We start from the raw sequence: 25,476 nt of genomic DNA, 5'->3' as shown, positions 1-25,476 counted from the left end.
CAGCAATCAGGGACTACTGTCTGTTAATCAGGGACTACTGCCTGTTAATCAGACTACTGTCTGTTAATCAATCAGTGACTACTGTCTGTTAATCAGGGACTACTGTCTGTTAATCAGCAGGACTACTGTCTGTTAATCAGCAGGACTACTGTCTGTTAATCAGGGACTACTGTCTGTTAATCAGCAGGGACTACTGTCTGTTAATCAGCAGGGACTACTGTCTGTTAATCAGCAGGACTACTGTCTGTTAATCAGCAGGGACTACTGCCTGTTAATCAGGGACTACTGTCTGTTAATCAGCAGGGACTAGGGACTACTGTCTGTTAATCAGGGACTACTGCCTGTTAATCAGGGACTACTGTCTGTTAATCAGGGGACTACTGCTGTTAATCAGGGACTACTGTCTGTTAATCAGCAGGACTACTGTCTGTTAATCAGGGACTACTGTCTGTTAATCAGGGACTACTGTCTGTTAATCAGCAGGGACTACTGCCTGTTAATCAGCAGGACTACTGTCTGTTAATCAGGGACTACTGCCTGTTAATCAGGGACTACTGTCTGTTAATCAGCAGGACTACTGCCTGTTAATCACTACTGTCTGTTAATCAGCAGGACTACTGTCTGTTAATCAGGGACTACTGGTTGTTAATCAGCAGGGACTACTGTCTGTTAATCAGCAGGAACTACTGTCTGTTAATCAGCAGGGACTACTGTCTGTTAATCAGCAGGGACTACTGTCTGTTAATCAGCAGGGACTACTGTCTGTTAATCAGGGACTACTGTCTGTTAATCAGGGACTACTGTCTGTTAATCAGGGACTACTGTCTGTTAATCAGGGACTACTGTCTGTTAATCAGCAGGGACTACTGTCTGTTAATCAGCAGGACTACTGTCTGTTAATCAGGGACTACTGTCTGTTAATCAGGGACTACTGTCTGTTAATCAGCAGGGACTACTGTCTGTTAATCAGCAGGGACTACTGTCTGTTAATCAGGGACTACTGTCTGTTAATCAGGGACTACTGTCTGTTAATCAGCAGGGACTACTGTCTGTTAATGTGCCTGTTAATCAGCAGGGACTACTGTCTGTTAATCAGGGGACTACTGTCTGTTAATCTGTTAATCAGGGACTACTGTCTGTTAATCAGCAGGGACTACTGTCTGTTAATCAGGGACTACTGTCTGTTAATCAGGGACTACTGTCTGTTAATCAGCAGGGACTACTGTCTGTTAATCAGCAGGGACTACTGTCTGTTAATCAGCAGGGACTACTGTCTGTTAATCAGCAGGACTACTGTCTGTTAATCAGCAGGGACTACTGTCTGTTAATCAGGGACTACTGCCTGTTAATCAGGGACTACTGTCTGTTAATCAGCAGGGACTACTGTCTGTTAATCAGGGACTACTGTCTGTTAATCAGGGACTACTGTCTGTTAATCAGGGACTACTGTCTGTTAATCAGGGACTACTGTCTGTTAATCAGGGACTACTGTCTGTTAATCAGGGACTACTGTCTGTTAATCAGCAGGGACTACTGTCTGTTAATCAGGGACTACTGTCTGTTAATCAGGGACTACTGTCTGTTAATCAGGGACTACTGTCTGTTAATCAGCAGGGACTACTGTCTGTTAATCAGGGACTACTGCCTGTTAATCAGCAGGGACTACTGTCTGTTAATCAGCAGGGACTACTGTCTGTTAATCAGCAGGGACTACTGTCTGTTAATCAGCAGGGACTACTGTCTGTTAATCAGCAGGGACTACTGTCTGTTAATCAGCAGGGACTACTGTCTGTTAATCAGCAGGACTACTGTCTGTTAATCAGGGACTACTGCCTGTTAATCAGCAGGGACTACTGTCTGTTAATCAGCAGGACTACTGTCTGTTAATCAGCAGGGACTACTGTCTGTTAATCAGGGACTACTGTCTGTTAATCAGGGACTACTGTCTGTTAATCAGGGACTACTGTCTGTTAATCAGGGACTACTGTCTGTTAATCAGCAGACTACTGTCTGTTAATCAGGGACTACTGTCTGTTAATCAGTCTGTTAATCAGGGACTACTGTCTGTTAATCAGCTACTGTCTGTTAATCAGGGACTACTGTCTGTTAATCAGCAGGACTACTGTCTGTTAATCAGGGACTACTGTCTGTTAATCAGCTACTGTCTGACTACTACTGTTAATCAGGGACTACTGTCTGTTAATCAGGGACTACTGGACTACTGTCTGTTAATCAGGGACTACTGTCTGTTAATCAGGGACTACTGTCTGTTAATCAGGGACTACTGTCTGTTAATCAGGGACTACTGCCTGTTAATCAGCAGGGACTACTGTCTGTTAATCAGGGACTACTGTCTGTTAATCAGGGACTACTGTCTGTTAATCAGGGACTACTGCCTGTTAATCAGCAGGGACTACTGTCTGTTAATCAGGGACTACTGTCTGTTAATCAGCAGGGACTACTGTCTGTTAATCAGGGACTACTGTCTGTTAATCAGCAGGGACTACTGTCTGTTAATCAGGGACTACTGTCTGTTAATCAGGGACTACTGTCTGTTGATTAGGGACTACTGTCTGTTAATCAGGGACTACTGTCTGTTAATCAGGGACTACTGTCTGTTAATCAGGGACTACTGTCTGTTAATCAGGGACTACTGTCGGTTGACCAGCAAGGACCATTGTTTGTCATGCAAGGACTACTGTCTGTTATACATGGTGTGTGTGTGTGTGTGTGTGTGTGTGTGTGTGTGGTGTGTGTGTGTGTGTGTGTGTGTGTGTGTGTGTGTGTGTGTGTGTGTGTGTGTGTGTGTGTGTGTGTGTGTGTGTGTGTGTGTGTGTTTGACTGCAGTATACATGGGTACTAATGTTTTGTCCAGTCAGTGTAGATCATAACCTAGGTGATCTCTGTGTTACAGATTGACAGTAATGCCAGTTACTTGAGAGCAGCCCGGGCAGGGAACCTAGAGAAGGCTTTGGATTACCTGAAGACTGGGGTCGAAATCAACATCTGTAACCAGGTTAGTCCCTAACCATGACCCCTGACCCCTATAACCTAACTATCTAGACTGGGGTCGAAATCAACATCTGTAACCAGGTTAGTCCCTAACCATGACCCCTGACCCCTATAACCTAAATCAACATCTGTAACCAGGTTAGTCCCTAACCATGACCCCTATAACCTAACTATCTAGACTGGGGTCGAAATCAACATCTGTAACCAGGTTAGTCCCTAACCATGACCCCTGACCCCTATAACCTAACTATCTAGACTGGGGTCGAAATCAACATCTGTAACCAGGTTAGTCCCTAACCATGATCCCTGACCCATATAACCTAACTATCTAGACTGGGGTCGAAATCAACATCTGTAACCAGGTTAGTCCCTAACCATGACCCCTGACCCCTATAACCTAACTATCTAGACTGGGGTCGAAATCAACATCTGTAACCAGGTTAGTCTCTAACCATGACCCCTGACCCCTATAACCTAACTATTTAGACTGGGGTCGAAATCAACATCTGTAACCAGGTTAGTCTCTAACCATGACCCCTGACCCCTATAACCTAACTATTTAGACTGGGGTCGAAATCAACATCTGTAACCAGGTTAGTCCCTAACCATGACCCCTGACCCCTAACCATTTAGACTGGGGTCGAAATCAACATCTTTAACCCAGACAGTCCCTATCCATGACCCCTAAGCTCTGACCCCTTTAAAAAATGTTTTAAATGTTACCTTTATTTAACTAGGCAAGTTAGTTAAAAACGAATTCTTATTTACAATGACTGCCTACGGGGGAACAGTGGGTTAACTGCCTTGTTCAGGGGCTGAACGACAGATTTGAACCTTATCAGCTTGAGGATTTGATCCAGCAACCTTTTTGTTACTGGCCAAACGCTCTAACCACTAAGCTCTGACCCCTAACCCTAAGCTCTGACCCCTAACCCCTAAGCTCTGACCACTAACCTTAACCCAACCAGGTCAGATAGACAACTCCCTCAGCTTTCTTTGGAAATCACCTCAGTGAAACCCAGCCCCTAAGCTACATGAGTTATTGGTAAATGTTAGTTTTGATATTGAGAATCCATAGCTCCTGATGTGTCTGTGTTCACCTCTATCTCCCTGTATTCTCTGTCCTGCTGTAGAATGGCCTCAACGCCCTCCATCTGGCCTCTAAAGAGGGCCATGCCGAGGTGGTCACACAACTCATCAAGCTGGGAGCCAATGTGGACGCTGCAACTAAGGTTAGCCCCGCCCCTGTCCTCCTCTGAGAAGATAGATAATAAGATAGGAGGAGCCTGACTGGTAGCCTATAGGGAGGATGGAGGGAGAAGTCTGACAGGTCACCTATAGGGAGGAGTTATAGGGAGGAGCGTGACTGGTAGCCTATAGGGAGGATGGAGGGAGGAGTCTGACAGGTCACCTATAGGGATGAGTTATAGGGATTGCGCTACATAGAGAATAGGATGCCATTTGGGATGTAGAATGTGTCTATGTTGTTGACAACACGGTTAATTGGCCTATCAGAGAGCTGAGTTAAAGCTGTGACATCATATGAATGGGCCTATCAGAGAGCTGTGACATCATATTTATTGGAACTACCCATCCCGGATCCGGGAGAATTGTCATCAACTACACTAATTAGCATAGTGCATAGGTAAAAAAATATTACTAGAAAATATTCATATTCATGAAATCACAAGTGAAATATAGCCTAGCATAGCATTATGTCCAGCTAGCAGCAGAAAGCTCGGTCGCGAAAATCAGAAAAGCAATCAAATTAACCGTTTACCTTTGATGATCTTCGGATGTTTTCACTGACGAGACTCCCAGTTAGACAGCAAATGTTCCTTTTGTTCCATAAAGATTATTTTTATACCCAAAATACCTCCTTTTGTTGGTCAGGGTATGTTGAGAAATCCACCGGAAATAGCGGTCACGAAAACGCTGTGATATCCATAATATCGACAGAAACATGGCAAACGTTTTTTATAATCAATCTCCAAGGTGTTTTTCAAATATCTATTCGATAATATATCAACCAGGACAATTGGCTTTTCACTAGGAGCGAGAGGAAAAATGACTACCTCTGTCACTTACGCAAGAATCACTCTGAGAGCCCTCAGCTGGCCACTGACGCAATGTAGTCGTTTACGCTCATTCTTCAAAATAAAGGGCTGAAACTACGTCTAAAGGCTGTAGACACCTTAGGGAAGCCACAGAAAAGGGAATCTGGTTGATATCCCTTTCAATGGGCAATAGGGATGCATAGAAAGACAGGGGTTTCAAAATAAGAGTCACTTCCTGATTGGATTTTTCTCAGGATTTCGTCTGCAATATCAGTTCTGTTATACTCACAGACAATATTTTTACAGTTTTGGAAACTTTAGAGTGTTTTCTATCCTAAGCTGTCAATTATATGCATATTCTAGCATCTGGTCCTGAGAAATAGGCGGTTTACTTTGGGAACATTATTTTTCCAAAAATAAAAATAGTGCCCCCTAGTTTCAAGAGGTTAATGGGCCTATCAGAGAGCTAAGAGAGAGCTGTGACATCATATTAATGGGCCTATCAGAGAGCTTAGAGAGAGCTGTGACATCATATTAATGGGCCTATCAGAGAGCTGATAGAGAGCTGTGACATGTTCCTGGGCCTATCAGAGCAGAGAGTCGGCAGTACCATGCTGTCTCAGTCTATCAGAGCAGAGAGCCGGCAGTACCACTCACTCACTCACTCACTCACTCACTCACTCACTCACTCACTCACTCACTCACTCACTCACTCACTCACTCACTCACTCACTCATCCCCTCCCTGTGTCTTTCCAGAAAGGGAACACAGCTCTCCACATAGCGTCTCTGGCTGGTCAGGTGGATGTAGTGAAGGAGCTGGTGACCAGCGGAGCTAACATCAACGCACAATCTCAGGTGAGTCTAGGACCGCCCCCTTTAGACACACCCACAGTCTCAGGTGAGTCTAGGACCGCCCCCTTTAGACACACCCACAGTCTCAGGTGAGTCTCGGATCTCTCCCTTTAGACACACCCACAGTCTCAGGTGAGTCGAGGACCGCCCCCTTTAGACACACCCACAGTCTCAGGTGAGTCTAGGACCTCTCCCTTTAGACACACCCACAGTCTCAGGTGAGTCTTGGACCTCTCCCTTTAGACACACCCACAGTCTCAGGTGAGTCTAAGACCACCCCCTTTAGACACACCCACAGTCTCATGTGAGTCTTGGACCTCTCCCTTTAGATACACCCACAGTCTCAAGTGAGTCTAGGACCTCTCCCTTTAGACACACCCACAGTCTCAAGTGAGTCTAGAACCTCTCCCTTTAGACACACACACAGTCTCAGGTGAGTCTAAGACCACCCCCTTTAGACACACCCACAGTCTCAGGTGAGTCTAGGACCTCTCCCTTTAGACACACCCACAGTCTCAAGTGAGTCTAGAACCTCTCCCTTTAGACACACACACAGTCTTAGCTGCATACTGTAAATAACAGATGTAGACGAACAGTAAAATGCTTATGGGCCTTTCCCAACAATGCAGAGGAAAATAATAGAAAAATTATAACATGAGGAATAAATACGCAATGAGTAACGATATCTTGGCTATATACACCGGGTATTATTACTGAGTCTATCTGCAAGGGTACGAGGTAATTGAGGTAGATATGTACATATGAGTAGTGGTAAAGTGACTAGGCAGCAGGACAGATAATAAGCAGTAGCAGCGTATGCGATGAGTCAAAAGAGTTCATGCAAAGGGGGTCAATGCAGATAGTCCGGACAGCTATTTAGTTAGCTATTTAACTAACTATTTCGCGATCATAGTCTGCTGCAGGAAAAACGTATGTGTTATGGCTTTACACCCCCTGCTAAATTGTGGATAAAGAGTTACCTGTCTAACAGAACACAGAGGGTGTTATTTAATGGAAGCCTCTCCAACATATTCCAACATAATCCCCAGGGAATTCCCCAGGGCAGCTGTCTAGGCCCCTTACTTATTAAATATTTACTAACGACATGTCACTGGTTTGAGTAAAGCCAGTGTGTCTATGTATGTGGATGACTCAACCCTATTCACGCCAGCCACTACAGCGATTGAAATGACTTCCGATACTTAACAAAGACCTGCAGTTTGAAATTGTTGCAACCCCTATTACCAGCCTATTCAACCTCTCCTTCGTATTTTCTGAGATTCCCAAAGATTGGAAAGCTGCCGCGGTCATCCCCCTCTTCAAAGGGGGAGACATTCTAGACCCAAACTGTTATAGAACTACAGTGGGGAGAACAAGTATTTGATACACTGCCGATTTTGCAGGTTTTCCTACTTACAAAGTATGTAGAGGTCTGTAATTTTTTATCATAGGTACACTTCAACTGTGAGAGATGGAATCTAAAACAAAAATCAAGAAAATCATATTGCATGATTTTTAAGTAATTAATTTGGATTTTATTGCATGACATAAGTATTTGATACATCAGAAAATAAGAACTTAATATTTGGTATAGAAACCTTTGTTTGCAATTACAGAGATCATAAGTTTCCTGTAGTTCTTGACCATGTTTGCACACACTGCAGCAGGGATTTTGGCCCACTCCTCCATACAGATCTTCTCCAGATCCTTCAGGTTTCGGGGCTGTCGCTGGACAATATGGACATTCAGCTCCCGCCAAAGATTGTCTATTGGGTTCAGGTCTGGAGACTGGCTAGGCCACTCCAGGACCTTGAGATGCTTCTTACGGAGCCACTCCTTAGTTGCCCTGGCTGTGTGTTTCGGGTCGTTGTCATGCTGAAAGACCCAGCCATGACCCATCTTCAATGCTTTTACTGAGGGAAGGAGGTTGTTGGCCAAGATATCGCGATACATGGCCCCATTCATCCTCCCCTCAATACGGTGCAGTTGTCCTGTCCCCTTTGCAGAAAAGCATCCCCAAAGAATGATGTTTCCACCTCCATGCTTCACGGTTGGGATGGTGTTGTTGGGGTTGTACTCATCCTTCTTCTTCCTCCAAACACGGCGAGTGGAGTTTAGACCAAAAGGCTCTACTTTTGTCTCATCAGACCACATGACCTTCTCCCATTCCTCCTCTGGATCATCCAGATGGTCATTGGCAAACTTCAGACGAGCCTGGACATGCGCTGGCTTGAGCAGGGGGACCTTGCGTGCGCTGCAGGTTTTTAATCTATGACGGCGTAGTGTGTTACTAATGGTTTTCTTTGAGACTGTGGTCCAGGCTCTCTTCAGGTCATTGACCAGGTCCTGCCGTGTAGTTCTGGGCTGATCCCTCATCTTCCATGATCATTGTAATGCTCCGGGTGTCGTGGGTGTGGAGTCAAAACGCTGGAGACAGAGAGTGCAATGCTGTGCTCCTTAATTGCACCAACGCACCACAGGGTTCTCACAATAATAACGGCCCCAAACACTGGGAATGAAAAATGTACAACTGAAAAATGCACGACAAGGAACTAACACGTTCCTCTACTACAGAGCGAAAGGTTACAATGATTAATCCCGCACAACAAACAGGTGCTACCAATAAACATACAAGGAGGGGGAGGAAAGACAATCAGTGGCAGCTAATAGGCCGGTGACGACGGCCGAGTGCCACCCGACCGGGAAGGGAAGCCACCCTCGGTCGGACTCGTGACAGTACTCCCCCCCCTGACGTGCGGCTCCCGCAGCGCGCTGGCACCGGCCTCGAGGTCGCCCCGGAGGACGAGGTGCTGGGCCATCCGGATGGAGGCGATGGAAATCCCTCAACATAGATGGATCCAAGATGTCCCCCACCGGTACCCTGCACCTCTCCTCCGGACCGTACCCCTCCCAGTCCACGAGGTACTGCAGGCCCCTCACCCGGCGTCTTGAGTCCAGAATGGCCCGGATCGTATACACCGGGGACCCCTCGATGTCCAGAGGGGAGGGAGGGACGTCCGGCACCTCACTGTCCTGCAGGGGACCAGCTGCCACCGTCCGGAGGAGAGACACATGAAACGAGAGGTTAATACGATAATTGGAAGGGAGTTGTAATCGGTTTCGGGTCGAGAGCCAGACGCTGTCCCCCCGGTACAAACACGGGGGCCTCACTGCGGTGGCGGTCAGCACTCCTCTTCTGCCGTCCACTCGCTTGTTGTAGAGATTCCTGGACAGCCCTCCAGGTCTCCTTGGAGCGCTGTACCCATTCCTCCACCGCAGGAGCCTCGGTCTGGCTCGGATACCATGGTGCCAGGACCGACTGGTACCCCAACACACACTGAAAAGGGGACACGTTAGTAGAGGAGTGGCGTAGTGAGTTCTGGGCCATTTCCGCCCAGGGAATGTATCGTGCCCACTCCCCTGGCCGATCCTGGCAATACGACCGCAGAAACCTACCCACCTCCTGGTTCACTCTCTCCACCTGCCCATTACTCTCGGGGTGATAACCGGAGGTCAGGCTGACAGAGACCCCCAAACGTTCCATGAAGGCCCTCCAGACCCGGGACGTGAATTGGGGGCCCCGATCAGAAACGATGTCCTCCGGCACCCCGTAGTGCCGAAAGACATAGGTGAATAATGCCTCCGCAGTCTGTAGGGCTGTAGGGATACCGGGCAACGGGAGGAGACGGCAGGACTTAGAGAACCGATCCACAATCACTAGAACCGTGGTGTTCCCCTGAGACGGCAGAAGATCAGTCAGGAAATCTACGGATAGATGTGACCATGGCCGTTGTGGAACGGGGAGGGGTTGTAACTTCCCTCTAGGAAGGTGCCTTGGAGCCTTACTCTGGGCGCACACCGAACAGGAGGAGACATAACCCTTAACGTCCTTTGCCAAAGTAGGCCACCAATACCTCCCCCGAAGGCTCCCCACTGTCCTCGTCACCCCAGGGTGACCCGAGGAGGGTAGGACGTGAGCCCACCGAATCAGTTTGTCCCGAACACCAAACGGCACGTACTTACGCCCCCGCCAGACACTCAGGAGGCGCGGGTTCCGCCCGTAACGCCCGCTCGATGTCCGAGTCCACCTCCCATACTACTGGTGCTACCAGTTTAGAGGCGGGAAGGATGGGAGTAGGTTCGGTGGACCCATCCTCCGTGTCGTAAAGACGGGACAGTGCGTCAGCCTTTACGTTCTGGGAGCCTGGTCTATACGACAATGTAAACCGGAACCGGGTGAAGAATATGGCCCACCTTGCCTGACGTGGGTTAAGTCTCCTAGCTGCCCGAATATACTCCAGATTCTGGTGGTCGGTCCAGATGAGAAAGGGGTGCTAAGCCCCCTCAAGCCAGTGTCTCCACACCTTCAGAGCTCTAACCACCGCTAGCAACTCCCGGTCCCCCACATCATAGTTACGCTCCGCTGGGCTGAGCGTCCTTGAGAAAAAAGCGCAGGGGCGGAGTTTTGGTGGCGTACCCGAGCGCTGTGATAGCACGGCACCCACCCCAGCCTCGGCCGCATCCACCTCCACTGTGAACGCTAGAGAGGGGTCCGGATGCGCCAAAACGGGCGCATCGGTGAACAGCGCCTTCAACTTGTTGAAAGCTCCTTCCGCCTCTGCTGACCACTGCAACCGCACCGGACCCCCCTTCAGCAGTGAGGTAATGGGAGCCGCTATCTGTCCAAAACCCCGGATAAACCTCCGGTAGTAGTTGGCAAAACCCAAAAACCGCTGCACCTCCTTTACCGTGGTCGGTGTCGGCCAATTACGCACGGCCCTCATGCGGTCGCCCTCCATCACCACCCTAACCCTAACCCACCACCGCTCAGTTGGTTAAGTGACTGTTTCTCACTCCGGAGACCCGGGTTCGTAACAGGGTCCTGACGAACCCGGGTCTCCGGAGTGAGAAACAGTGAGAAAGTGAGAAACAGTCACTTAACCAACTGAGCCGAGAATAGTCGGCAGAACCCAGAAGATGAGGCAGACACAGCAGTACTTGAGACGGTGTATTTAATGAAGTAAAAAGTGAAGTCCTTCAGGAAAACATGTAACTCCACAACCTCAAAAGGAATTCCACAAGAACAAAGGTAATCCTCCAAGACAAAAAGGTAAATCCACAAGGTGGTAGGTATAGCATAAAAAGCCTCAAAAGATACTCAAAAATAAATAAACAAGAACAAAAAACAGAATTCCACAAGAGAGTCCACCGGGATCAACAAGAGTTCACAGAATACTAGGGCTGGGTGCTAACATACAAACACAGAGCAAAGAACTGAGGAAAACTAAGGGTTTAAATACAATCAGGGGAAACGAGGCACAGGTGCAAATAATAATGGGGATCAAGGGAAAACAAAAGGTCAAAAAGCACAATGGGGGCATCTAGTGACCAAAAACCGGGAACAACCCTGGCCAAATCCTGACACCTTATAGACACAAGTGTAAGGGGATAAAGAATATGTACATAAAGATATATGAATGAGTGATGGTACAGAGCGGCATAGGCAAGATACAGTAGATGGTATTGAGTGCAGTATATACATATGAGATGAGTATGTAAACAAAGTGGCATAGTTAAAGTGGCTAGTGATACGTGTATTACATAAGGATGCAGTAGATGATATAGAGTACAGTATCTACGTATACATATGAGATGAATAATGTAGGGAACATTATATTAGGTAGCATTGTTTAAAGTGGCTAGTGATATATTTTACATTTCCCATCAATTCCCATTATTAAAGTGGCTGGAGTTGAGTCAGTGTGTTGGCAGCAGCCACTCAATGTTAGTGGTGGCTGTTTAACAGTCTGATGGCCTTGAGATAGAAGCTGTTTTTCAGTCTCTCGGTCCCAGCTTTGATGCACCTGTACTGACCTCGCCTTCTGGATGATAGCGGGGTGAACAGGCAGTGGCACGGGTGGTTGCTGTCCTTGATGATCTTTATGGCCTTCCTGTGACATCGGGTGGTGTACGTGTCCTGGAGGGCAGGTAGTTTGCCCCCGGTGATGCATTGTGCAGACCTCACTACCCTCTGGAGAGCCTTACGGTTGAGGGCGGAGCAGTTGCCGTACCAGGCGGTGATACAGCCCGACAGGATGCTCTCGATTGTGCATCTGTAGAAGTCTGTGAGTGCTTTTGGTGACAAGCCGAATTTCTTCAGCCTCCTGAGGTTGAAGAGGCGCTGCTGCGCCTTCTTCACGATGCTGTCTGTGTGGGTGGACTAATTCAGTTTGTCTGTGATGTGTACGCCGAGGAACTTAACTTACTACCCTCTCCACTACTGTTCCATCGATGTGGATAGGGGGGTGTTCCCTCTGCTGTTTCCTGAAGTCCACAATCATCTCCTTAGTTTTGTTTACGTTGAGTGTGAGGTTATTTTCCTGACACCACACTCCAAGGGCCCTCACCTCCTCCCTGTAGGCCGTCTTGTCGTTGTTGGTAATCAAGCCTACCACTGTTGTGTCGTCCGCAAACTTAATACGCAATAAGAAACATATCCCAGTCCACGTGATGGAAGCAGTCTTGGAGCGTGGAATCAGATTGGTCGGACCAGCGTTGGACAGACCTCAGCGTGGGAGCCTCTTGTTTTACCTTCTGTCTGTAGGCAGGTAGCAACAAAATGGAGTTGTGGTCAGCTTTTCCGAAGGGAGTGCGGGGGAGGGCCTTATATGCATCGCGGAAGTTAGAATAGCAATGATCCAAGGTTTTACCAGCCCTGGTTGCGCAATCGACATGCTGATACAATTTAGGGAGTCTTGTTTTCAGATTAGCCTTGTTAAAATCCCCAGCTACAATGAATGCAGCCTCAGGATATATGGATTCCAGTTTGCAAAGAGTCAAATAAAGTTTGTTCAGAGCCATCGATGTGTCTGCTTGGGGGGGAATATATACGGCTGTGATTATAATCGAAGATAATTCCCTTGGTAGATAATGCGGTCGACATTTGATTGTGAGGAATTCTAAATCAGGTGAACAGAAGGACTTGAGTTCCTGTATGTTGTTTTGGCCACACCACGTCTCGTTAACCATAAAGCATACGCCCCCGCCCCTCTTCTTACCAGAAAGATGTTTGTTTCTGTCAGCGCGATGCGTGGAGAAACCAGCTGGCTGCACCGACTCCGATAGCGTCTCTCGAGTGAGCCATGTTTCCGTGAAGCAAAGAACGTTACAGTCCCTGATGTCCCTCTGGAATGCTACCTTTGCTCGGATTTCATCAACCTTGTTGTCAAGAGACTGGACATTGGCGAGTAGTATGCTAGGGAGTGGCGCGCGATGTGCCCGTCTCCGGAGCCTGACCAGAAGAACGCTTCGTTTGCCTCTTTTAGAACGTCGTTGTTTTGGGTCGCCGGCTGGGATCCATTCCGTTGTCCTTGGTGAAAGGCAGAACACAGGATCCGTCATATTCTTGGTCGTACTGATGGTGAGTTGACGCTGCTCTTATATTCATTAGTTCTTCTCGACTGTATGTAATGAAACCTAAGATGACCTGGGGTACCAATGTAAGAAAGAACACGTAAAAAAACAAAAAACTGCATAGTTTCCTAGGAACGCGAAGCGAGGCGGCCATCTCTGTCGGCGCCGGACTTTCCTGACAATTGTAACGACATCTACTCTCCCCACTGTATATCCATCCTACCCTGCCTTTCTAAAATCTTCGAGCCAAGTTAATTAACAGATCACCGACCATTTCGAATCCCACTGTTACTTCTCCACTATGCAATCTGGTTTCCGAGCTGGTAATGGGTGCACCTCAGTCACGCTCAAGGTCCTAAACGTTATCATAACCACCTTCAGTAAAAGAAAGTACTGTGCAGCCGGCTTCATTGACCTAACCAAGGCTTTCGACTCTGTCAATCACCGCAACGTACAAAAAAAGGATAGTAAATAAGTACACGGAGAGCTAACATTAATGACTCAATGTGGAGGAGAGACTTCATCACTACTTGTATTTGTGAGAGGTATTGACACTGAGCTATAATATGTTCGGGCCCCAGGAAGAGTAGCTGCTGCCTTGGCAGAAACTAATGGAGATCCATAATAAACCCCAAGAAGAGTAGATGCTGCCTTGGCTGGAACTAATGGGATCCATAATAAACCCCAGGAAGAGTAGCTGCTGCCTTGGCAGGAACTAATGGGGATCCATAATAAACCCCAGGAAGAGTAGCTGCTGCCTTGGCAGGAACTAATGGATATCCATAATAAACCCCAAGAAGAGTAGATGCTGCCTTGGCAGGAACTAATGGGATCCATAATAAACCCCAGGAAGAGTAGCTGCTGCCTTGGCAGGAACTAATGGGGATCCATAATAAACCCCAGGAAGAGAAGCTGCTGCCTTGGCAGAAACTAATGGGATCCATAATATACCCCTGTATATAGCCTCCACATTGACTCTGTACCGGTGCCCCCTGTATATAGCCTCCACATTGACTCTGTATCGGTACCCCCTGTATATAGCCTTCACATTGACTCTGTACCGGTACCCCCTGTATATAGCCTCCACATTGACTCTGTATCGGTACCCCCTGTATATAGCCTTCACATTGACTCTGTACCGGTACCCCCTGTATATAGCCTCCACATTGACTCTGTACCGGTACCCCCTGTATATAGCCTCCACATTAATAATAATAATAATATATGCCATTTAGCAGACGCTTTTATCCAAAGCGACTTACAGTCATGTAAGTGCATACAGGTCAGGGTTCCATAGCCGCAGGCAGAACAGTTGAAACTGGAGCAGCAGCACGGCCAGGTGGACTGGGGACAGCAAGGAGTCATCATGCCAGGTAGTCCTGAGGCATGGCCCTAGGGCTCAGGTCCTCCGAGAGAGAGAGAGAAAGAAAGAGAGAATTTGAGAGATAATAATGGCTGTGTTGTCTGTATTACTATAATGATGTACTGATGTACTTGGTCCTTCTGTAGCTCAGTTGGTAGAGCATGGCGCTTGTAACGCCAGGGTAGTGGGTTCGATTCCTGGGACCACCCATACGTAGAATGTATGCACACATGACTGTAAGTCGCTTTGGATAAAAGCGTCTGCTAAATGGCATATATACTGTTGTAATGGCTGTGTTGTCTGTATTACTATAATAATGTACTGTTGTAATGGCTGTGTTGTCTGTATTACTATAATAATGTACTGTTGTAATGGCTGTGTTGTCTGTATTACTATAATAATGTACTGTGATAATGGCTGTGTTGTCTGTATTACTATAATACTGTACTGTGATAATGGCTGTGTTGTCTGTATTACTATAATAATGTATTGTGATAATGGCTGTGTTGTCTGTATTACTATAATAATGTAGTGTGATAATGGCTGTATTACTATAATACTGTACTGTGATAATGGCTGTATTACTATAATAATGTACTGTGATAATGGCTGTGTTGTCTGTATTACTATAAAAATGTACTGTTGTAATGGCTGTATTACTATAATAATGTATTGTAGTAATGGCTGTATTACTATAATACTGTACTGTGATAATGGCTGTGTTGTCTGTATTACTATAAAAATGTACTGTTGTAATGGCTGTATTACTATAATAATGTATTGTAGTAATGGCTGTGTTGTCTGTATTACTATAATAATGTACTGTTGTAATGGCTGTGTTGTCTGTATTACTATAGTAATGTACTGTTGTAATGGCTGTATTACTATACTACTGTACTGTGATAATGGCTGTGTTGTCTGTATTACTATAAAAATGTACTGTTGTAATGGCTGTATTACTATAATAATGTATTGTAGTAATGGCTGTGTTGTCTGTATTACTATAATAATGTACTGTTGTAATGGCTGTGTTGTCTGTATTACTATAGTAATGTAATGTTGTAATGGCTGTATTACTATAATAATGTACTGTGATAATGGCTGTGTTGTCTGTATTACTATAATAATGTACTGTTGTAATGGCTGTGTTTTCTGTGTTACTATAATAATGTACTGTTGTAATGGCTGTGTTTTCTGTATTACTATAATAATGTATTGTTGTAATGGCTGTGTTGTCTGTATTACTATAATAATGTATTGTTGTAATGGCTGTGTTGTCTGTGTTTACTATAATACTGTACTGTGATAATGGCTGTGTTGTCTGTATTACTGACTAATCAGTATGTCTTGTGTCTGCTGTAGAATGGCTTCTGTATTACTATAATAATGTACTGTTGTAATGGCTCTGTACATGGCTGTGTTGTCTGTATTACTATAATAATGTACTGTTGTAATGGCTGTGTTGTCTGTATTACTATAATAATGTACTGTTGTAATGGCTGTGTTGTCTGTATTACTATAATAATGTACTGTGATAATGGCTGTGTTGTCTGTATTACTATAATAATGTACTGTTGTAATGGCTGTGTTGTCTGTATTACTGACTAATCAGTATGTCTTGTGTCTGCTGTAGAATGGCTTCACTCCTCTGTACATGGCTGTGTTGTCTGTATTACTATAATAATGTACTGTAATAATGGCTGTGTTGTCTGTATTACTATAATAATGTACTGTGATAATGGCTGTGTTGTCTGTATTACTATAATAATGTACTGTTGTAATGGCTGTGTTGTCTGTATTACTATAATAATGTACTGTGATAATGGCTGTGTTGTCTGTATTACTATAATAATGTACTGTGATAATGGCTGTGTTGTCTGTATTACTATAATAATGTACTGTTGTAATGGCTGTGTTGTCTGTATTACTATAATAATGTAGTGTGATAATGGCTGTGTTGTCTGTATTACTATAATAATGTACTGTTGTAATGACTGTGTTGTCTGTATTACTGACTAATCAGTATGTCTTGTGTCTGCTGTAGAATGGCTGTCTGTATTACTATAATAATGTACCTCTGTACATGGCTGCTCAGGAGAATCATCAGAAGGTGGTCAGATACCTGCTGGACCATGGCTCCACACAGGGCATCGCTACAGAGGTCAGTATTCTAGACCGACCCTAGAACCCTTCTACTCTTCATACTAACTCACTACACAGGGCATGGGGGACTGTATCATAGTGATGTTAAACCATGGTACTGTATAATAGTGGTATTAAACCATGGTACTGTATAATAGTGATATTAAACCATGGGGCTGTATAATAGTGTTATTAAACCATGGGGCTGTATAATAGTGGTATTAAACCATGGGGCTGTATAATAGTGGTATTAAACCATGGGGCTGTATAATAGTGGTATTAAACCATGGGGCTGTATAATAGTGGTATTAAACCATGGGGCTGTATAATAGTGATATTAAACCATGGGGCTGTATAATAGTGGTATTAAACCATGGGGCTGTATAATAGTGGTATTAAACCATGGGGCTGTATAATAGTGATATTAAACCATGGGGCTGTATAATAGTGGTATTAAACCATGGGGCTGTATAATAGTGGTATTAAACCATGGGGCTGTATAATAGTGATATTAAACCATGGGGCTGTATAATAGTGGTATTAAACCATGGTGACTACAACGTTAGCATTTAGCCATTTTGTTACTGATGCATTTGTTTTTCCTGAAAGATGCTTGTGTAGGACACAACGTTCAACTATGCATTTGGCTAAAATTCAGGCTGTATAATAGTGATATTAAACCATGGGGCTGTATAATAGTGATATTAAACCATGGGGCTGTATAATAGTGGTATTAAACCATGGTACTGTATAATAGTGATATTATACCATGGGGCTGTATAATAGTGTTATTAAACCATGGGGCTGTATAATAGTGGTATTAAACCATGGGGCTGTATAATAGTGATATTAAACCATGGGGCTGTATAATAGTGGTATTAAACCATGGGGCTGTATAATAGTGATATTAAACCATGGTACTGTATAATAGTGGTATTAAACCATGGGGCTGTATAATAGTGGTATTAAACCATGGTACTGTATAATAGTGGTATTAAACCATGGGGCTGTATAATAGTGGTATTAAACCATGGTACTGTATAATAGTGATATTAAACCATGGGGCTGTATAATAGTGGTATTAAACCATGGGGCTGTATAATAGTGGTATTAAACCATGGGGCTGTATAATAGTGATGTTAAACCATGGGGCTGTATAATAGTGATATTAAACCATGGGGCTGTATAATAGTGATATTAAACCATGGGGCTGTATAATAGTGGTATTAAACTATGGGGCTGTATAATAGTGCTATTAAACCATGGGGCTGTATAATAGTGGTATTAAACCATGGGGCTGTATAATAGTGGTATTAAACCATGGGGCTGTATAATAGTGGTATTAAACCATGGGGCTGTATAATAGTGATATTAAACCATGGTACTGTATAATAGTGATATTAAACCATGGGGCTGTATAATAGTGATGTTAAACCATGGGGCTGTATAATAGTGGTATTAAACCATGGGGCTGTATAATAGTGGTATTAAACCATGGGGCTGTATAATAGTGGTATTAAACCATGGGGCTGTATAATAGTGTTATTAAACCATGGGGCTGTATAATAGTGGTGTTAAACCATGGGGCTGTATAATAGTGGTATTAAACCATGGGGCTGTATAATAGTGATATTAAACCATGCGGCTGTATAATAGTGGTATTAAACCATGGGGCTGTATAATAGTGGTATTAAACCATGGGGCTGTATAATAGTGATATTAAACCATGCGGCTGTATAATAGTGGTATTAAACCATGGGGCTGTATAATAGTGGTATTAAACCATGGGGCTGTATAATAGTGGTATTAAACCATGGGGCTGTATAATAGTGGTATTAAACCATGGGGCTGTATAATAGTGGTATTAAACCATGGGGCTGTATAATAGTGGTATTAAACCATGGGGCTGTATAATAGTGGTGTTAAACCATGGGGCTGTATAATAGTGGTATTAAACCATGGGGCTGTATAATAGTGATATTAAAACATGGGGCTGTATAATAGTGGTATTAAACCATGGGGCTGTATAATAGTGGTATTAAACCATGGGGCTGTATAATAGTGATATTAAACCATGGTACTGTATAATAGTGATATTAAACCATGGGGCTGTATAATAGTGGTATTAAACCATGGTACTGTATAATAGTGGTATTAAACCATGGGGCTGTATAATAGTGATATTAAACCATGGGGCTGTATAATAGTGGTATTAAACCATGGTACTGTATAATAGTGATGTTAAACCATGAGGCTGTATAATAGTCATATTAAACCATGGTACTGTATAATAGTGGTATTAAACCATGGGGCTGTATAATAGTGGTATTAAACCATGGGGCTGTATAATAGTGGTATTAAACCATGGGGCTGTATAATAGTGGTATTAAACCATGGGGCTGTATAATAGTGTTATTAAACCATGGGGCTGTATAATAGTGGTATTAAACCATGGGGGCTGTATAATAGTGGTATTAAACCATGGGGCTGTATAATAGTGATATTAAACCATGGGGCTGTATAATAGTGGTATTAAACCATGGTACTGTATAATAGTTGTATTAAACCATGGTACTGTATAATAGTGATATTAAACCATGGGGCTGTATAATAGTGGTATTAAACCATGGGGCTGTATAATAGTGGTATTAAACCATGGGGCTGTATAATAGTGATGTTAAACCATGGGTCTGTATAATAGTGATATTAAACCATGGTGGGGCTGTATAATAGTGGTATTAAACCATGGGGCTGTATAATAGTGGTATTAAACCATGGGGCTGTATAATAGTGGTATTAAACCATGGGGCTGTATAATAGTGGTATTAAACCATGGGTCTGTATAATAGTGGTATTAAACCATGGGGCTGTATAATAGTGATATTAAACCATGGTACTGTATAATAGTGATGTTAAACCATGGGGCTGTATAATAGTGGTATTAAACCATGGGGCTGTATAATAGTGGTATTAAACCATGGTACTGTATAATAGTGGTATTAAACCATGGTACTGTATAATAGTGGTATTAAACCATGGGGCTGTATAATAGTGGTATTAAACCATGGTACTGTATAATAGTGGTATTAAACCATGGTACTGTATAATAGTGGTATTAAACCATGGGGCTGTATAATAGTGGTATTAAACCATAGGGCTGTATAATAGTGGTATTAAACCATGGGGCTGTATAATAGTGGTATTAAACCATGGGGCTGTATAATAGTGATATTAAACCATGGGGCTGTATAATAGTGGTATTAAACCATAGGGCTGTATAATAGTGGTATTAAACCATGGGGCTGTATAATAGTGATATTAAACCATGGGGCTGTATAATAGTGGTATTAAACCATGGGGCTGTATAATAGTGGTATTAAACCATGGGGCTGTATAATAGTGGTATTAAACCATGGGGCTGTATAATAGTGGTATTAAACCATGGGGCTGTATAATAGTGGTATTAAACCATGGGGCTGTATAATAGTGATGTTAAACCATGGGGCTGTATAATAGTGGTATTAAACCATGGGGCTGTATAATAGTGGTATTAAACCATGGGGCTGTATAATAGTGATGTTAAACCATGGGGCTGTATAATAGTGATATTAAACCATGGGGCTGTATAATAGTGATATTAAACCATGGGGCTGTATAATAGTGGTATTAAACCATGGGGCTGTATAATAGTGGTATTAAACCATGGGGCTGTATAATAGTGATATTAAACCATGGTACTGTAAAATAGTGATATTAAACCATGGGGCTGTATAATAGTGGTATTAAACCATGGTACTGTATAATAGTGGTATTAAACCATGGGGCTGTATAATAGTGGTATTAAACCATGGTACTGTATAATAGTGGTATTAAACCATGGGGCTGTATAATAGTGGTATTAAACCATGGTACTGTATAATAGTGGTATTAAACCATGGGGCTGTATAATAGTGGTATTAAACCATGGTACTGTATAATAGTGGTATTAAACCATGGGGCTGTATAATAGTGTTATTAAACCATGGGGCTGTATAATAGTGGTATTAAACCATGGGGCTGTATAATAGTGGTATTAAACCATGGGGCTGTATAATAGTGGTATTAAACCATGGGGCTGTATAATAGTGGTATTAAACCATGGGGCTGTATAATAGTGGTATTAAACCATGGGGCTGTATAATAGTGATATTAAACCATGGGGCTGTATAATAGTGATATTAAACCATGGGGCTGTATAATAGTGGTATTAAACCATGGGGCTGTATAATAGTGGTATTAAACCATGGTACTGTATAATAGTGATATTAAACCATGGGGCTGTATAATAGTGGTATTAAACCATGGGGCTGTATAATAGTGGTATTAAACCATGGGGCTGTATAATAGTGATATTAAAACCATGGGGCTGTATAATAGTGGTATTAAACCATGGGGCTGTATAATAGTGGTATTAAACCATGGGGCTGTATAATAGTGGTATTAAACCATGGGGCTGTATAATAGTGGGGCTATTAAACCATGGGGCTGTATAATAGTGGTATTAAAAACCATGGGGCTGTATAATAGTGGTATTAAACCATGGGGCTGTATAATAGTGGTATTAAACCATGGGGCTGTATAATAGTGGTGGGGCTGTATAAACCATGGGGCTGTATAATAGTGGTATTAAACCATGGGGCTGTATAATAGTGGTATTAAACCATGGGGCTGTATAATAGTGATATTAAACCATGGGGCTGTATAATAGTGGTATTAAACCATGGGGCTGTATAATAGTGGTATTAAACCATGGGGCTGTATAATAGTGGTATTAAACCATGGGGCTGTATAATAGTGGTATTAAACCATGGGGCTGTATAATAGTGGTATTAAACCATGGGGCTGTATAATAGTGGTATTAAACCATGGGGCTGTATAATAGTATAATAGTGGTATTAAACCATGGGGCTGTATAATAGTGATATTAAACCATGGGGCTGTATAATAGTGGTATTAAACCATGGGGCTGTATAATAGTGGTATTAAACCATGGTACTGTATAATAGTGGTATTAAACCATGGGGCTGTATAATAGTGGTATTAAACCATGGGGCTGTATAATAGTGGTATTAAACCATGGGGCTGTATAATAGTGGTATTAAACCATGGGGCTGTATAATAGTGGTATGGTATGTAAACCATGGGGCTGTATAATAGTGGTATTAAACCATGGTACTGTATAATAGTGGTATTAAACCATGGGGCTGTATAATAGTGGCATTAAACCATGGTACTGTATAATAGTGGTATTAAACCATGGGGCTGTATAATAGTGATATTAAACCATGGGGCTGTATAATAGTGATGTTAAACCATGGGGCTGTATAATAGTGGTATTAAACCATGGTACTGTATAATAGTGGTATTAAACCATGGGGCTGTATAATAGTGGTATTAAACCATGGGGCTGTATAATAGTGGTATTAAACCATGGGGCTGTATAATAGTGGTATTAAACCATGGGGCTGTATAATAGTGGTATTAAACCATGGGGCTGTATAATAGTGGTATTAAACCATGGGGCTGTATAATAGTGGTATTAAACCATGGGGCTGTATAATAGTGGTATTAAACCATGGGGCTGTATAATAGTGGTATTAAACCATGGTACTGTATAATAGTGGTATTAAACCATGGGGCTGTATAATAGTGGTATTAAACCATGGTACTGTATAATAGTGGTATTAAACCATGGGGCTGTATAATAGTGGGGCTGTATATTAAACCATGGTACTGTATAATAGTGGTATTAAACCATGGGGCTGTATAATAGTGATATTAAACCATGGGGCTGTATAATAGTGATGGTACTTAAACCATGGGGCTGTATAATAGTGGTATTAAACCATGGGGCTGTATAATAGTGGTATTAAACCATGGGGCTGTATAATAGTGGTATTAAACCATGGGGCTGTATAATAGTGGTATTAAACCATGGGGCTGTATAATAGTGGTATTAAACCATGGGGCTGTATAATAGTGGTATTAAACCATGGGGCTGTATAATAGTGGTATTAAACCATGGGGCTGTATAATAGTGGTATTAAACCATGGGGCTGTATAATAGTGGTATTAAACCATGGGGCTGTATAATAGTGGTATTAAACCATGGGGCTGTATAATAGTGATATTAAACCATGGTACTGTATAATAGTGGTATTAAACCATGGGGCTGTATAATAGTGGTATTAAACCATGGGGCTGTATAATAGTGGTATTAAACCATGGTACTGTATAATAGTGATATTAAACCATGGGGCTGTATAATAGTGGTATTAAACCATGGGGCTGTATAATAGTGGTATTAAACCATGGGGCTGTATAATAGTGATATTAAACCATGGGGCTGTATAATAGTGATATTAAACCATGGTACTGTATAATAGTGGTATTAAACCATGGGGTGGTATTAAACTGTGTATAATAGTGGTATTAAACCATGGGGCTGTATAATAGTGGTATTAAACCATGGGGCTGTATAATGTATAATAGTGTATATAGTATTAAACCATGGTACTGTATAATAGTGGTATTAAACCATGGGGCTGTATAATAGTGGTATTAAACCATGGGGCTGTATAATAGTGGTATTAAACCATGGGGGCTGTATAATAGTGGTATTAAACCATGGGGCTGTATAATAGTGGTATTAAACCATGGGGCTGTATAATAGTGATATTAAACCATGGGGCTGTATAATAGTGGTATTAAACCATGGTACTGTATAATAGTGGTATTAAACCATGGGGCTGTATAATAGTGGTATTAAACCATGGGGCTGTATAATAGTGGTATTAAACCATGGTACTGTATAATAGTGGTATTAAACCATGGGGCTGTATAATAGTGGTATTAAACCATGGGGCTGTATAATAGTGGTATTAAACCATGGGGCTGTATAATAGTGGTATTAAACCATGGGGCTGTATAATAAAAACCATGGGGCTGTATAATAGTGGTATTAAACCATGGGGCTGTATAATAGTGATATTAAACCATGGGGCTGTATAATAGTGGTATTAAACCATGGGGCTGTATAATAGTGGTATTAAACCATGTTAAACCATGGGGCTGTATAATAGTGGTATTAAACCATGGGGCTGTATAATAGTGGTATTAAACCATGGGGCTGTATAATAGTGATATTAAACCATGGGGCTGTATAATAGTGGTGTATAATAAACCATGGGGCTGTATAATAGTGGTATTAAACCATGGGGCTGTATAATAGTGGTATTAAACCATGGGGCTGTATAATAGTGGTATTAAACCATGGGGCTGTATAATAGTGGTATTAAACCATGGGGCTGTATAATAGTGATGTTATTAAACCATGGTACTGTATAATAGTGATATTAAACCATGGGGCTGTATAATAGTGGTATTAAACCATGGGGCTGTATAATAGTGGTATTAAACCATGGTACTGTATAATAGTGATATTAAACCATGGGGCTGTATAATAGTGGTATTAAACCATGGGGCTGTATAATAGTGTATAATAGTATTAAACCATGGGGCTGTATAATAGTGATATTAAACCATGGGGCTGTATAATAGTGGTATTAAACCATGGGGCTGTATAATAGTGGTATTAAACTGTATAATAGTGGTATTAAACCATGGGGCTGTATAATAGTGGTATTAAACCATGGGGCTGTATAATAGTGGTATTAAACCATGGTACTGTATAATAGTGGTATTAAACCATGGGGCTGTATAATAGTGGTATTAAACCATGGGGCTGTATAATAGTGGTATTAAACCATGGGGCTGTATAATAGTGGTATTAAACCATGGGGCTGTATAATAGTGGTATTAAACCATGGGGCTGTATAATAGTGGTATTAAACCATGGGGCTGTATAATAGTGATATTAAACCATGGGGCTGTATAATAGTGGTATTAAACCATGGGGCTGTATAATAGTGGTATTAAACCATGGGGCTGTATAATAGTGGTATTAAACCATGGGGCTGTATAATAGTGGTATTAAACCATGGGGCTGTATAATAGTGGTATTAAACCATGGTACTGTATAATAGTGGTATTAAACCATGGGGCTGTATAATAGTGATATTAAACCATGGGGCTGTATAATAGTGGTATTAAACCATGGTACTGTATAATAGTGATATTATGGGGCTGTATAATAGTGGTATTAAACCATGGGGCTGTATAATAGTGGTATTAAACCATGGGGCTGTATAATAGTGGTATTAAAACCATGGGGCTGTATAATAGTGGTATTAAACCATGGGGCTGTATAATAGTGGTATTAAACCATGGGGCTGTATAATAGTGGTATTAAACCATGGGGCTGTATAATAGTGATATTAAACCATGGGGCTGTATAATAGTGGTATTAAACCATGGGGCTGTATAATAGTGGTATTAAACCATGGGGCTGTATAATAGTGGTATTAAACCATGGGGCTGTATAATAGTGGTATTAAACCATGGGGCTGTATAATAGTGGTATTAAACCATGGGGCTGTATAATAGTGATATTAAACCATGGGGCTGTATAATAGTGGTATTAAACCATGGGGCTGTATAATAGTGGTATTAAACCATGGGGCTGTATAATAGTGAT

General features: G+C 42.6%; 1 protein-coding gene across 1 annotated transcript in view; it reads left to right on the top strand.

Annotated features, from left to right (window-relative positions):
• LOC118383297 (ankyrin-3-like) overlaps positions 1 to 25,476 on the top strand; it is a 180,319-nt gene that overhangs the window by 30,810 nt on the left and 124,033 nt on the right. The window contains exons 4-8 of the mRNA XM_052517420.1: positions 2,915 to 3,016; positions 4,146 to 4,244; positions 5,828 to 5,926; positions 16,333 to 16,353; positions 16,783 to 16,860. Coding sequence (XP_052373380.1) covers positions 2,915 to 3,016; positions 4,146 to 4,244; positions 5,828 to 5,926; positions 16,333 to 16,353; positions 16,783 to 16,860 — 399 coding nt within the window. The remainder of the gene's footprint in view (positions 1 to 2,914; positions 3,017 to 4,145; positions 4,245 to 5,827; positions 5,927 to 16,332; positions 16,354 to 16,782; positions 16,861 to 25,476) is intronic.

This window comes from Oncorhynchus keta, unplaced genomic scaffold (assembly GCF_023373465.1).
Source record: "Oncorhynchus keta strain PuntledgeMale-10-30-2019 unplaced genomic scaffold, Oket_V2 Un_scaffold_7810_pilon_pilon, whole genome shotgun sequence".
In the NCBI taxonomy this organism is placed as follows: domain Eukaryota; kingdom Metazoa; phylum Chordata; class Actinopteri; order Salmoniformes; family Salmonidae; genus Oncorhynchus; species Oncorhynchus keta.
This window is presented reverse-complemented; position numbering and strand designations above follow the sequence as displayed.